The 14,872-nt window shown below is 43.1% G+C and overlaps 1 protein-coding gene across 9 annotated transcripts in view; it reads left to right on the top strand.

The window, feature by feature from the left end:
* Positions 1–14,872, top strand: part of LOC147012629 (death-inducer obliterator 1-like) — a 135,655-nt gene that overhangs the window by 20,246 nt on the left and 100,537 nt on the right. Inside the window, exons 2-5 of one of the 9 annotated variants that reach the window (XM_085853644.1) lie at positions 1,909–2,083; positions 2,637–2,847; positions 8,339–8,458; positions 8,624–9,236. In XM_085853644.1, coding sequence (XP_085709770.1) covers positions 1,934–2,083; positions 2,637–2,847; positions 8,339–8,458; positions 8,624–9,236 — 1,094 coding nt within the window. In that variant the 5' untranslated portion in view covers positions 1,909–1,933. Of the gene's footprint in view, positions 1–1,908; positions 2,084–2,636; positions 2,862–4,283; positions 4,406–8,338; positions 8,459–8,623; positions 9,237–14,872 lie in introns of those variants that run through there. The other 8 variants (XM_085853646.1, XM_085853645.1, XM_085853650.1 and 5 more) reach the window with 8 other exon arrangements.

The raw sequence follows: 14,872 nt of genomic DNA, 5'->3' as shown, positions 1-14,872 counted from the left end.
CGAACCACGACCAGAAATGAAACCGTGCATCATCTTGACCGTAACAGATTAGTTTTGACTGTTAAAGCACCGACGATGTGCAAGGATCAATAAAGCACACTGGACGCACGTTGTGAATCCTTTATGCAGCGTTGATAGCCCACTTGCATTGGCAGCCTTATCGTATCAGACCGACATTTGAACCTTACGAGTTCGAGTACGTGTGTGGATATTTATAAGCTAAAAACCACTTGAGTCTGATGGTTACTCTGTCGGAGTAAAATGTGGAACGTTAACCTGTTTAAGGCTTCTTATCTGTTTATAAATCACAGCATCTTGGCTATCACTATGGTGTGTTGAAGAGTGGTTGTTTGCATGGGTGGTACAAAATGAAGTTGCATTTACTCAACGTTAAGTCAGACATTCTGATTCCGATGAACCAAACTCTGTTATAGAGCGTCGGTGCTGCCGGGATAGTTTCTTGGCAAGGGTTACATTGGGTGGTTTACCATTGCTTTCCCAGCTGTAGTAAGGGCAGCGGATCTTTAACGTCTACCGGCAGAAGAGACACCCAGTTTAACGTCCATCCGAGAGACGGAATACATTGATGAATCACCTTAACTGTGATGACGGTTTATGGCTGGGCTGACCAGGTTTCAAATCCAGGTTGGACAGCTTGGAGGTGAGAGTGCATCGCGCAAAGCCATCCTGCCAGCCAAGTCGAACATCAGATTGGAAAAAAAGGAAATGAAGAAGAAACTAGATGGTATTCATAGAAAACATACTCCACGCAGTCTTGAGAAGGACTCGGTGCGAGCAACAATTTTTTTGGAAGGTTTCCTTTTTTTCTTTGATCCAATATGGCTGCCAGACCATGTGTCCTATCTTTATCAAACCATATTTGCTTCCCATGGGTTGTTGATGAGTTAGTTAAATGTTGTTATAATTTCAAGTCAATCGGATGAAAATTGAGGATTTCAGAAATTTAGCGAACGTTAACCTTTCGGCTTGTGTTGACCTCAAAAATAGCTGCTGGTTGAATTCAGTTACCTGATATACAAATATGCCTGGTGTTGGCTTGATGGTTCGGGTGGTGGACTTGGGATCCGAGGATCCTGAGTTCAAATCCCACTCGGCTGTTGAATTAATACCAGCTGGGCTTGACTCTGCCTGTCATCCTTCCGAGGTCGGCAAAATGAGTGCCAGCTTGCTGGTATCCTGTGTCTGAGTGGCGATCCGTCCATGATTGTGTCCAACAGCCAACGAGACTGCTTTGGCAGCATCAACGCTCTGCACAGAGTATGGTCCCAATGGATGGATGGATATGCAAATCATCTTCAGATTTCAAGTCGATTGGATGAAAATTGACAATTTTAGAAATTTGGCTGATGTTGACCTCAAACAAGTGACCGCGCCATCACATGGTCATGTAACATGTGGTAAAGTTTCAATTTTTGATGTACGCTCTTTTAACAAAATGCAGACACGTACGACGTACGACGTACGACATACGTACGTATGCTACCAATCGCTTAACCCTGCTTTTCGCTTCGTGAGCGCAGGGTAAATATTTCCAAATATGTTTGGAACATGTTCATATTTTGAGGCCGTTAATGCTGGACAGAGTGATCGATTTTGCTACCGGTGTAAAAGATACACCATGCATAATTATTTTTCTCATTGGCCGATTGAAAGTGTCGCACTGACTGTGTAGAGTAAACTTGCAAGCGATTGGAACACTGACCTTTAAACCCGTCTGCATTCCTGATCGACCGGTAAACACTCGTACGGTGTGAACTGGGTGTTATAGGTTTGTGTTGAAAGTACTTCAGTCCCATTGGAAAACCTTGCATTGTCCTGTTGTCTGACGTTTGCACACTCGGCAGTTGACTGCGTTCTCGTTGACGTCCCGACGTATCTCTATTCCAGCCAGCTATACTCAACCAGCCCCGTAATGACCAATACCTTGGGCATGTTGGAGTGTGATGTGGAGGCTTTCCCCCATAAATCCTGCACTGATACCTGTCCAGCAGTAGATTCCTCAGTTGCAGATCTCACCTGGAAGCTTGATCCCCTCACCACCCAGATGACCACTGAGGTCCAGGCAAGTATTTCTCTCCCCCACCCCCCAATACTTGGGTTCTGATGCACCATATGCTTGAGTGGAGATATCATTTGTACCGACTACCGAGTGGTTCCTTTACCTGGGTGAAGAGCATGTTGGGTTCTTCTTGCTTGACGTCTCAATAACTTTGCACTTGCCTCAACCAGCCATGGAAAAATGGTCCCCAAAAGAAGTTGCGTAAATTGGAATGATATCCGGAAACGAAAGCTCAGTTATTTCCCCTCGAGGAAAATCTCACACTCTCTCTGTATTCTTCCAGCTGTCTATTCTTATTTTCATTTGTTTTTATTTTCAGTGCCTTTTAAGGGTTTTGGCTTTTTAGCACCCCAAGGCCTCATCAAGTTTGCCTAGAGTTCATGTGGAGTTTAACTTTTAAGTCAAGCACCGAGTCTCTCATATATTTTTCTGAATTCAGAAAGGAAGAAGGGAACGCGTTCCTGCATCGCCGCTGATGGAACGTCGACATGCGCTGCCGAGTGGGTTAATTGAGGGACATTTTGTGGTGTAACTGTACTTGCTGTCTTGTGGGCAGATGGAGGAAGAGCTGCCGGCCATAGAGCCGGTTTGTGGGGCTTTTGAGCCGCTAACTACGGAGCCATTTGAACAGCCCGGTTCTGAGAGCTACACACAGATGCTGAGCGATAAAGATCCGATGTTCGCCTCTGCTGCTGGCACTTCGTACGGGCTTAGACTGCAGGAAAACCAGCGAGAAAGCTTTGCCTTACCACCGCAAGAGGGCGAAGGTCAGCATTGGCGGGTATCGTAATAGCGTGAAGTTCTTAGCGCTTGGTAATGATAATGGCTGCCACTGTTTTGCCGAGCTTAAGCATTTGCTGATCGTGTGTTGTTGTTGTTGTTGTTGTTGTTGTTGTTGTTGTTGTTGTTTTTTTGTTGCTGCCATTGAAGTTGTCTTTTTAGCACGTCCACCTGCGCAGCAGGAGACGTGTTTTACAATCGTGTGTCTGTGTCCATGTCTGTGTCAGTCAGTAAGTCAGTCATTCAGTCAGTTAGTTGGTGTGTCTGTCTAAACTCTAGGGCATAACTTTTGTTTTTTTAAATCATTTGAGCTTTTGTCATCAAATCTTCAACAAACCTTTATTATGAGAATATGCAGAAGGCAAATTAATAATTTGGTCAAAATGTCAAAGGGCCAAGTCACAGTGAAGAGCTGAGTTGTTAGAGTTAGGGTTAGCCCTTATTAGCCTGTCCGCTGCTAAGCAACGTGAGACAGCCAGGTTTTTAAAAAATCGTGTGTGTGTGTGTGTGTGTGTGTGTGTGTGTGTGTGTGTGTGTGTGTGTGTGTGTGTGTGTGTGTGTGTGTGTGTGTGTGTGTGTGTGTGTGTGAACAACACGGGTAAGGCTAAATGTCGATCAACTTTTGATTTTTCACCATGATACACAAGCATTCCACATGACAAGCTCATAACCGCATTAGATGTTGCGGTAGAAAATAATTTGCAGAAGGTAACCGGAATGGCACTCGGTAGAGTGGTATACCCTCTGCCAGGCTGCACAGTTTACGTTTTGTATCCCACTGATAGGCCGGATCTGCATCATCCGGACCTGAACCGAAATCAAATCGACTTGTTCTTGACACCCACCAAACTCGTCCATCTAGTTTCGCTCAAACCCGTCCACAACTTTTTGAGATATCCTGCTCACAGACAGCCAGACAAATGCAGATTAAAACAGCTTGTGGATCGTTTGTTAACACAGGGAGCTGCAGTTAGCAGATTAAAGCAAGTTTGCATTAGGATCATAATACAGCACCAAATAGAATTGGTGAAATGCAACACGAATTTTAAAAATATTATTGATGAGATATTTATATAATTACATTATTAGAATATATATATATATATATATATATATATATATATATATATATATATATTAAACATTTTTCAGTGGTTGCTAGGAGACAGTGCAGCATGTAGAAAAGGCAAGTGGAGTGCACGTGCTGGGTGGTGGACGTGTTTATATTTAATGAAAGGTGAGCATGATTTTAATGTATTGTCATATCATTGAATGTGATGGGACTTGTAACTGTGTGATAAAGCATTAAATCCTCTAGAGAGTAAAGTTTGAATCGTGATGTTGCATGATGGGTTGACTGACTGCCTGGACACAACTGAGGTTGTGGATCTACTGATGGAGACAATCTACTGATGTGGATCTGTGACCGAGGTTGTGGACCCGCCATATGGAGGGGTGTACTGGGCTGAAAGGATCGAAACTTCGAGGAAGAACGGTGCCGAGCTGGTAATCCGGGTGGTCGGGAAAGCAGCCAATTGCTTACAGGTTAAGTTTCTTATTTTAGTAAGGGAACTATGTTTTGAGGTTTGCAATCTTATTATGATGGAGCAAACGTAGATGTCACCAAAACTCCAAAATTGACATGTGGTGGAAACACCGCCACCTACGGTCATGGCCGGTATTACAAATATGGTTCCTTTATCTTGTGATATGGAGTTATCCATCTATCCATTGGGACCATACTCTGTGCAGAGCGTCGGTGCTGCCTCAGCAGTTTCCTTGGCTATTCGGCACAATCCTGGACGGGTCGCCTCTCCGACACAGTATACCAGCATGCTGGTACTCATTTTGCCGACCTCGGAAGGATGACAGGCTGAGTCAACCCCACCTGGTATTGATTCAACAGCCGAGTGGGATTTGAACTCAGGATCCTTAGATCCCAAGCTCACTACCTTTAACTATTAAGTCAACACCAGGCATATATGGAGTGTGATATGTTGTGATCAAAATTTTTTTTAAAAATGACAAAATTATAAAGTGCATTTCCAAGACTGTGCCCAGCACGTTCTTCATCGAAGGTCGGCCGAGAATGGTATTCCCGAACCTTTCGACTCATTGACCCTTTTTACTTACTTTCGACCTGTTTAGACCCTTTGATACCTCTTAGCACCCATTTGAGAGCCCAGTTGTCCGCTGAGTTAATACCAGGTGGGGTTGACTCAGCCTGTCATCTTTCTGAGGTCGGCGAAATCAGTAACAGTGGACTGGTAGGGGTGCACAGCATCAGCGGCATAGCCGCGCTTCCAAGAAATAATAGCTACTCGGCAACCAAGCTGCCATATGCAAGAACAGAACAGACCCCTTCGACTCCTGAAGACCTTTACACCATTTTTGACCTCCTCGACTCATTGACCTTGAGACCTTTAGACCCATTAAAACCTCTTTGGATACTTTAGACCCCTTTAAACTCCTTAGAACCTTTTGACCCTTTCGACCTTTTCGACCTGTAACTACTGTTGGAATATACCTATTAGTTTAGACCTTTTAGACCCATTTAGAGACTTTTGATCCTTTTATACTTTTTCGACCCCTTATGACCCTTTATACGCCTTAAGACCTTTTATACCCTTAGATTCCAGAAGACATTTACACCTTTTAGACCCTTTAGACATTTTTAGACCCCTTAAGACCACGTAAAACCACCTATCGACAATTATAGACCACTTAAACTCTTTACACCCCGTTAGTCCCCTTTAGACGCATGCCATACAAACATCTATAGTCTTCTTGCAAATACACAAACTGTACTTTTTCAGCAAGTAATGTGCATTCTCCACCCACATGGATGGTGGGTACTCTCCTCGGGTGAACAGAAATTCCATCTTGGGTCACTGAATTGGTTCACTAATCAAAACCTACAAGTACACAACCAGTCAAGATTTAGAACATCCCCATTTTTCTAGTTTTTATTGAAATCTAAGTAGTTCAAGTCCAGTGAATAACCTGAAATGGTACAAAGCTAAGCGTTAAACTGCCAGAGGTTAAAAAAAAGTTTAGGTTACCAAAAACTGAAAAATAATGTAAATTTCAGAGTTGTGAAAAAAGGCCCTTTTCAGGGAACAAGTAATGGGTTAGCAACTGCAGCTGTTCTGCAGCAATGGAAGTAAATTAAGCCTTGAAAGTTGATGCAAACAATTCTTACAGATGTCCCAACTTTTATTGATAAGTTACAAACCCTCTGTCTGTATAAAAGTAGTGTTGAAACAGACCGTGTTGCTAACCCTCTGAAGTAGGACAATATTGCACTGAAGGAAGTAGTATATTGCTATCATAATGGCGAGAAAAAGACAATTAACAAAGGAAGACAGACAGACCAATATAACCCTTAAAAGTGTAGGTCTTTCCTTTAGAGAAATTGCAAAGTAAGCCAAGGTGTCAGTGAGTACAGTTTCCCACACCATCAAAATGCACTTGGAAACTGGAGGAAACTCTGACAGGAAGAGGTCTGGCAGACCCAAAGCCACAACACAATCAGAAGACAAGTTTCTGAGAGTCAACAGCTTGCGTGATAGGTGGCTCACAGGATAGCAGCTTCAAGCACAACTTAACACTGGTTGAAGTAAGGAAGTCTCAGTTTCAACTGTGAAGAGAAGACTTCGAGCTGCAGGTTTGACAGGTCGAGTGGCAGTAAGAAAGCCATTGCTGAGATGGAAAAATAAGAAAAAGAGGCTTGCCTGGGCCGTGAAGCACCGCCAGTGGACTACTGAAAACTGGAAGAAGGTCTTATGGACCGATGAATCGAAATTTGAAATCTTCGGTTCATCACACAGGGTTTTTGTACGTCGTCGAGTAGGCGAAAGGATGGTTCCTCAGTGTGTGACACCAACTGTCAAATATGGAGGAGAAGGCGTGATGATCTGGGGCTCTTTGGCTGGATCCAGAGTCGGCGACTTGCACAGAGTGACTGGCACCCTGAACCAAAAGAGCTACCACAGTATTTTGCATTGCCATGCAATACCCTCTGGTCTGCGTCTAGTTGGTCAGGGGTTCATCATACAGCAAGATAACGACCCAAAACAAACCTCCAGGCTATGTCAGAACTACCTTAGAAAAAACGAACAAGACTGTAGGCTTCACATCATGGAATGGCCAGCACAGTCTCCAGACTTAAACCCCATCGAGCTGGTTTTGGATGAACTGGACAGGAGGGTGAAAACAAAGCAACCTACAAGTGCAACACATTTCTGGTAACTTCTGCAACAGTGTTGGGAAGAACTTTCCGAACAATATTTGATTTCCATTGTAGAAAGAATGCCCACGAGTATGTTCGGCTGTTATATCTGCTGAAGGTGGCTACTTTGATGAGTCAAAAATTTAGATTAAATTTTGTTCAACAAAACAATTCCATGATTTATTTTTTTTATCTGCAATTGTTTATTTGTTCTATGCTTTAATTTCAGAGGACATTGAAACATTAAACTGCTTGTATTTCAGTAAAAACTAGAAAAACGGGGGTGTTCTAAAACTTTTGAATGTCCTGTATATTGTTTTGGAGGTCAAAAGCTCAAAGGTCAAGGTCACAAAATCATCAATTTTCATCCTATCCAGTTTAAATTTGAGCAGCATTTGTATATTGGGATTACAGACCTGGTTCACCAAAAACCAGACCAATAAATTTAGCCTTTTTGACGTGTCAACGTTTTCAATGACAACAATTTCACCAAATTATAATCAAATTGGTCTTTTTGTGAATTTATTATTACCATACCTCAGCAATTTTTCAAGATATCAGATTGAAATTTGCACAGCTTCTTTGCTTGTATGTGCAGTGGAGGACTATGTGAGGAGATTTGGTCAAACTTGGTCAAAGGTCAAGGTCAAGGCCATCCGAAAACATGTAAAAGACCGATTAGGCCACAATTAGAAAATTTATCAACCAAATTTGTTATACATAACGTCCAATCATGTGAAACACGAGATCAGTGAAATTTTCGAAACGGCAAAATATTTATTTATTACTGTTTATTTGTATTTCGCCAGTATTGTGCTATCCTCGACATCTTTCCTGTCTTTTATACGGCCGAATGATTTAGCAAAAATGTCAGAATGATTTATCTCCCTCCTTCCACTTCCAATCATGTGCCCTTGTGTTTTTTATTCTATCCTCCCAACCTCCCTTCTTTCTTTTCCGACTTCCCCCTTGTTTTGCCAATGATATTTATTCCTTTTTCCTCCCCACCCCCTTCCCCCACCATATCTTGCACTTTTTGGAGGTGGCCCCCAAATGTTTTGGTTTTCCTTGACTCGATGTATGATGATGATAACTGGTTGTACTCAAACAGGTTGCAGAACTTGTTCTCATCAACTGATTGTTGTAATCCCAAGACTGTGTTGTTTGTTGCTGTGAGTTTTTGCATCAAACTTGTAGCCCTGGGTTGTGGCATCCTCTTAAATCAGCTGTATTTCCTGATTATGTAGGGTTGGGCCTTGATGACTCCATCGTTACTAGTTTGCTGAAGGATGGGGGATTGCAGGCCATGGTGGAGGAGATGGGTCAGGAATTCACGACCCTGGAACATGTTGAGAGACCCAAGCCTGGTGAATGTTTTGCATTTAAGCCCTTTTTTTTTTCATAGGAGGTATTTTTTGGAGTGTAAAGCAGGTGCAACTTAATGTTTTTTTTGTGTTTTTTTCAGAAGGTGAATGAAATGTGTTCTCATTGATGGTTCTTCACTGCCATCTGTCACTTGTTTTATTCACTAGGCATCAGCGGAGACGAGAGCGATGAAAAGGCATTGAACATTGCCGGAGAAGATGATGAAGGGAAGTGTCTTGTGCAAGAGGAAGACGATCTGGGCGAACTGCGTCGCAAGCTTCGGCAAACCCGTCGTGCTTCGACCGGGCAACCTCAAGTCCAAAAGGAAGCTGCCGATCAACATGACAAAGCAGTTGTTGAGCTTTCTTCAGAAAAGTGTGCTGGCAGCAATATTCCTACCAAAGAAAGTGTGTCAAAGAAACCGAGGGAAGAACACCCTGGACTAGTTCATGCGAACGGTGCTGATCAGAAGAGTTCCACTCTTGAAAGCGTAAGCTCATGGAACTCTGATTCTGATGATAGCAAAACGGTGAGAAAGCCTAATCGGCGTTTCTTGACTCGACGTCGGACAGGTAGCAAACAATCAATGGACGAGGCCGAGCTCTTCCTGCCGGACAACATTCCCCAATCTCGGGCGGCTGGACGGCGACGCACGGACACTGAGAGCAGCACAGATGGTGGGGATACCACAGCCGTCACTTCCTTCGAGTCTGATGAGAATGACAGTGAGAATGATCCCAACAAGTTGTGGTGCATCTGCCGAGAACCCTACAACAATAGGTGGGTGAGCGTGTCCGCATGTATTACCTCCGCCACCGGAGGTGGACGGAGGTTATGTTTTCACCCCTGTGTGTTTGTCTGTGAGCAGGATATCTCAAACAATCATGCACGGATTTGGATGAAACTCTGTGGACAGGTTGGTTGTGTGACGAGGACAAATTGATTCGATTTTGGTGAATATCCGAATCTGAATCTGGACCCAGATACGAGAGAGTTTTTTTTTTGTTGTTGTTAAATTTCAAGTGATTCTTTACTATTGGGAGATGGTGTCTGTCAACATGATAGATAGCACAATATTTCAAAAAGCTGTGGATGGATTCAGATAAAACTTTGTGGACAGATTGCGCGTGAGACAAGAACGAACTTGGTGAAGTTTTAGGTCGAAAGTTTAAAGAGGTCTAAAGTTGTCACCAAGGCAAGATCTTGGTGAAGATCCAGATCTGGATCTGATAGTTATTTTTAAATTTTTCAAAGTGATTCTTCATCATTGATAGATGGGACCCAAAACGATATATCGCATGGTATATTAAAAAGCTGTGGACAGAGTATAACAAAACTTGGTGGATGAGTTGGGTAGGTGACAAGAACAAGCCGATTCGATTTTGGTTAAGGTTTGGACGTAGGTCCCGGCCTATCAGTCGGATGTGAAACGTAAATTGTTCAGCCTGATGGAGGTATGCGCTCTACCGAGTGCCATTCTCGTTTGATTACGTTGTAGCTGTCTGGCCACTCTGTTGATCACAGCACGGACTTCAACCCACCCTCCATTTGTATGTCATTGTAATTTTTTGCAGGCTGTGTTATCGCATCATTGGTCATTTTAAAAAATTTAAATGATTGGATCAACCTGCTCTGAGCTCACGACCAAAAATGATTTCTGCACTTTATCTAAAGGACATTGTGCAATTTAATTGTTGTTGTACATTCCGATTTTTGTGACTTGAAAAAGGTGCGTGACGGGTGGGGATATCATTGCTGACAAAGGTGTTTCAAGATTGTAATGTTTTCGAAGTCAAATTTGCATTTGGTCACCTCGTGTCCATTTCGATGTTGGAGATGGCTTGCGTCCAATCGAATGTGTTTTATAGACATACTCACATTATTATTTTCTGATTCTGATGTACCATGTTACAGGGCATTGGTGCTGCCAAAGCAGCTTATTGGCAAGAGTTACACTCGATGGTTTGCCATTACTTTCCCAGCAGTAGTCAGGACAGGAGTTTGTCATTTGTTCAGGGTGCCGGAGGTAGTTTGCTCACTCTTCGTGAAGGACGATGGGATCTTGAACGTCCACCAGCTAATGCCGGCAGACGGGACTCACGGTTTAACATCCATCCGAAGGGACTGCGCACACACATTGATGAATGCCGTGCCTGTGAAACACCGGCATGACAGTTCATAGCCAAGTAGGGATTCAAACCCAGGCTAGACAGATTAGAGGCGAGTGTGCATCCCTTCAGGCCATCCTGCCAGCCTACATTTTTAATAGTATGTCGTTTATAGGCTTACTTGCATTCTGGAAGTGCGTACCTTATAGACGTACTCACATTGTAATTGTACGTACCTTATGGAGGTACTCGGTTGCAAAAAAAGGAGAACGTGTCCTATTGGCTTCCACCAGGTGGCGTTTGTGGCCTATGTTTGCACATTGTGTGCAGACAGACGTACAGACAAATGGCCTCAAATGCAATACCCTCTGGTGAGGGTAACGGGTACACGACGAGGCATTGGGTGTATTAACACGGCATATCAGTTTTGAATCTGACATCCCAGGCAGCATCATTAACCTCTGCCATCTTCGAAGATGGATGGAGGTTACTGTTTTCACCCCTTTCTGTTTGTTTGTTTGTTTGTTTGTGAACAGTATTACGGAAAAACTCCTCGACGGATTTCGACGAAACTTGGTGGGGGGGGGGTTTAGGTATGGTCCAAGGATCATGCCATTAAATTTTGGACTTGGTCCCCCCCCCCAAAAAAATTGTTAGAGAATTTTTTTTTTGCATTTCTACATGTTTTAAGTGATTTCCAACCCCCCCCAAAGTATTTTTTTACCCCCCCCCCAAAAAATAGAGAATTTCTTTTTTGCATTTCTACATGTTTTAAGTGATTTCCAACACCGCCCCCAAATTTTTTTTTAGAGAATTTGTTTTTTTTTTGCATTTCTTCATGTTTTAAGTGATTTCCAACCCCCCCCAAAAATTGTTACCCCCGCCCCAAAAATAGAGAAAAATTTTGTTTTTTTGCATTTCTACATGTTTTAAGTGATTTCCAACCCCCCAAAAATAGTTTGAGAAGAAATTTTTTTTTTTTGCATTTTTACATGTTTTAAGTGATTTGTTACCCCCCCCCCCAAAAAAAAAGGAAAAATATTTTTTTTGCATTTCTACATGTTTTACATGATTTCCACCCCCCCAAAAAAAAATTGTTAGAGGAAAAAAAATTTTTGCAACTTTTTTTTCAACAAAATTTCGATTTTTTTTTTTTTTTTTTTTTTTTTGCATTTCTACAAGTTTTAAGTGATTTCCAACCCCCCCCCCCCTCAAAAAAAATGTTGGAGAAAAGAACTATAACTGTCAGTACTGTTGACATCATATTTTATGAATACGATATAAGGTTCACTTGAGTGACCCAGCAGTATTGGCGGCGGGGGTTTTGCAATCTCCCGAGTGCTTCCCCTCTAGTTAACCATGTGCTCACACAGGACGAAACAGTGAAAGTTTGTGCATCATCATCTGATCTTGATGCACAAACAAGCTGATGCAGTGATGATAGTCATCATTAATCAAAAGTAACTTTATTCCGAAGCCTGGTGGTGGCTTTACGGGTGAGGTGGCTGGCCCAAGATCTTAGGGTCTTGAGTTTGAGCCCCCGTCCTGCCTTTTAATAACAACAGGTGGGTTGACTCAGCCTGTTATCCTTTCGAGGTCGGCAAAATGAGTACCAGCTTACTGGGAACAGGGGGCACTGCATCAGCGGTACAGCTGTGTTTCCCACAATGATACAACAAGCAGCCACAGGCTGAATACAAAATGATAACACTTTATTCCTTGGAAAACAACGAGATAAACAAAATTGGTCACAGCGCTGACATTACCTCCACCACCGAAGGTGAAGGAGGTGATGTTTTCACCCCTGTCTGTTTGTCTGTCTGTCTGTCTGTCTGTTTGTCTGTCTGTTTTCAGGATGTCTCAAAACGTTGTGGACAGACCCGAATGAAATTTTGTGGACAGGTTGGGTGTGTGACAATTACGAACTGATTAGATTTTGGTGACGATCCAGATCTAGATCTGGACATGAGAATTATTTAATTTTTCAAGTGATTCTTCACCTTTGACAGATTGGGCCAAAAACGATATAGTACTGTATGGAATGATATTTCAAAAATGTATTGGGCCCGACATGTTCTCGTGGATCAGACATTACGTGGCAGAGGTATGCGCTCTACCGAGTGCCCTTCTAGTTCTCCTCTGTGCTCCAACACTCGTTGTTTAGGTTCCTTGTTTGTTTTAAGTGTGTTTGTGCATTTCTCGTGGATATGTGTGGGTGAGAGCATGAGGTAGCGATGGACAGTACGGACATGGAGACGATTCCACAATCGGGAGAATAAGGCGACAAATGAATGCAGGTGGTCCAGGAGCCTAGACTTGCGGAGGGTGAGCAGGTGAGCTTTGTTGGAGATTATTTTATACATTTGGGTGTTTATGGGGTTAATCAAGATACTTTTTAGCAAGCGTATGTTCCATATGCCGGCATTGAATCTTGGTATGCAGTATATGACTCGTCGCAGGATGTTTGGATTTCACTCGGCATCTATATTGATGCAAATGGTATTTAAAATCCCTTCTTTGGTTAAGAAAAAAAACAATTGATTAAACAATCCTTTGAATCAAAGGTTTTGATAATTTTTAGTGCATTTTGTGTTTCACAGGCCATGCACCCCTCCCCTCTCCCCTCAACTCACAATTGCACGAGCTAATGGACCACGAAGACCTTAACATGTCGTAATGTTAAAAAAATCACCATGTACGTGTATTTATCAATCGCTGTTGCCAAGTCTCCCTTTTTGGATACAAAGTTTAGGCTCATGGAAAAGCTAGTACACAGAACACACTGGAACATAACAGAACAAGAGGGACACAGTTGAAAGGGGGGAGGGGGGGTAACACACTGACAGCAGGGTAGAGGGACACTTTTTTTGTATACATTGTCGAGGCTCATATGAGGGCAAACGCGCAATAAGGGTTGCAGGAGAACAAGAGGGGTGGGAGAAGGAAGGACAAAACAGTGGGTAACAGAGACATTCGGAGATCTGTGGAAGGGAGAGGGATGGGGTGGGGAACACGGGGTATACAAGATGGACATTACAGGGACTTTCAGGAAGGAAGGCAGGGAATTTGAAGGAGGTGGGTTTGGGGTTGATTAACGGGGGTAGAAAAGATCGTGGTTTTGGATAGGGGAAGATTATGAGGTTGTGGTGAATATCTGTTTTGAAGGCCTCGAGGGAAGAGTGGGAGTTTGTTCCATAGGTGGGGAAAAAGAGGAATGAAAGAGTGAATGTGAGCAGTGATTTGTGGTCTTGGTAGTTTTACCAGAAGGGGGTTGCTGGCATACCATGAGTACCCTGCAGAAATATTGGGGGGGGGGGACATATCGCAGACAGAGCAGGGGGGGGGGTGGTTAATTAAGGGGAGGGCTGACAGGCGTAAGGTAAGGGAACTAAGAACTGCACATATGGCCACTTCGGGAGGCAGAGGAGGAGATGCACACTCATGGCAAAAGTTTGCAGTATCAAAAACCAGGTCAGCCTTGAAGAGAGGATGATAACAGAGTTCGGACAGAAAGCAGAGACAGGGTGGAGGGAATTACGAGCTCACTACTTTGAACATGCATTCCATTTACCGCATGATAATGAGATTCTCAAAACACCCAGCCTGTTTTCATGCTGTCAGCAAGGCCTCGGCCACCAGAAGCCAATCGAGTTATATAATTTTCCTTGGACAACAAGACGTGTTCCCAGGAAGCGGCAGCAAGGCGTCCTTCTCTTCAGCAGCTGGGCTGTTTCATTTAAACATTTGGAGATACTAGTGTTGTATTTCAGTGAGGTCAAAGCACATAAGATTTAGTAAAATACAATTCCATTTTACTTGTATACTCATCTATTTTACAATGGAGGTCAAAAGACTGACAGGGAGGGAGAGACTTTACCCACAGTCATATGACTTCAATGCAAAAGTTGGACCTTATTACCTCCGCCACTGAAGGTGAAGATCATGTTTTCAACCAGCTGTGTCTGTCTGTCTGTCTGTCTGTCTGTCTGTCTGTCTGTCTGTCTATTTGTCTGTTTGTCTGTTTGTGTACAGGATACCTCAAAAAGTTGTGGACGGATCCGGATGAAATTTTGTGGACAGGTTGGGAGTGTGAGAAGAACGAACTGATTAGATTTTGGTGAAGATCCAAATCCGGATCTGACTACTGGAATGTTTCAAGTGATTCTTCACCATTGAGAGATCGCGCCAAAAAACGATATAGTACTGTATAGCATGATATTTCAAAAACGTATTGGGCCCGATATGCTCTCGTGGATCAGGCATTACTTGGCGGAGGTATGCGCTCTACCGAGTGTCCTTGTTCGTTTT

The sequence above is a fragment of the Eptatretus burgeri genome, chromosome 14, assembly GCF_056783735.1.
Source record: "Eptatretus burgeri isolate ZD-2024b chromosome 14, Ebu_testis_v1, whole genome shotgun sequence".
Classification (NCBI taxonomy): Eukaryota; Metazoa; Chordata; class Myxini; order Myxiniformes; family Myxinidae; genus Eptatretus; species Eptatretus burgeri.
Note: the sequence above shows the minus strand (reverse complement) of the source record. Positions and strands in the feature narration are given on the sequence as shown.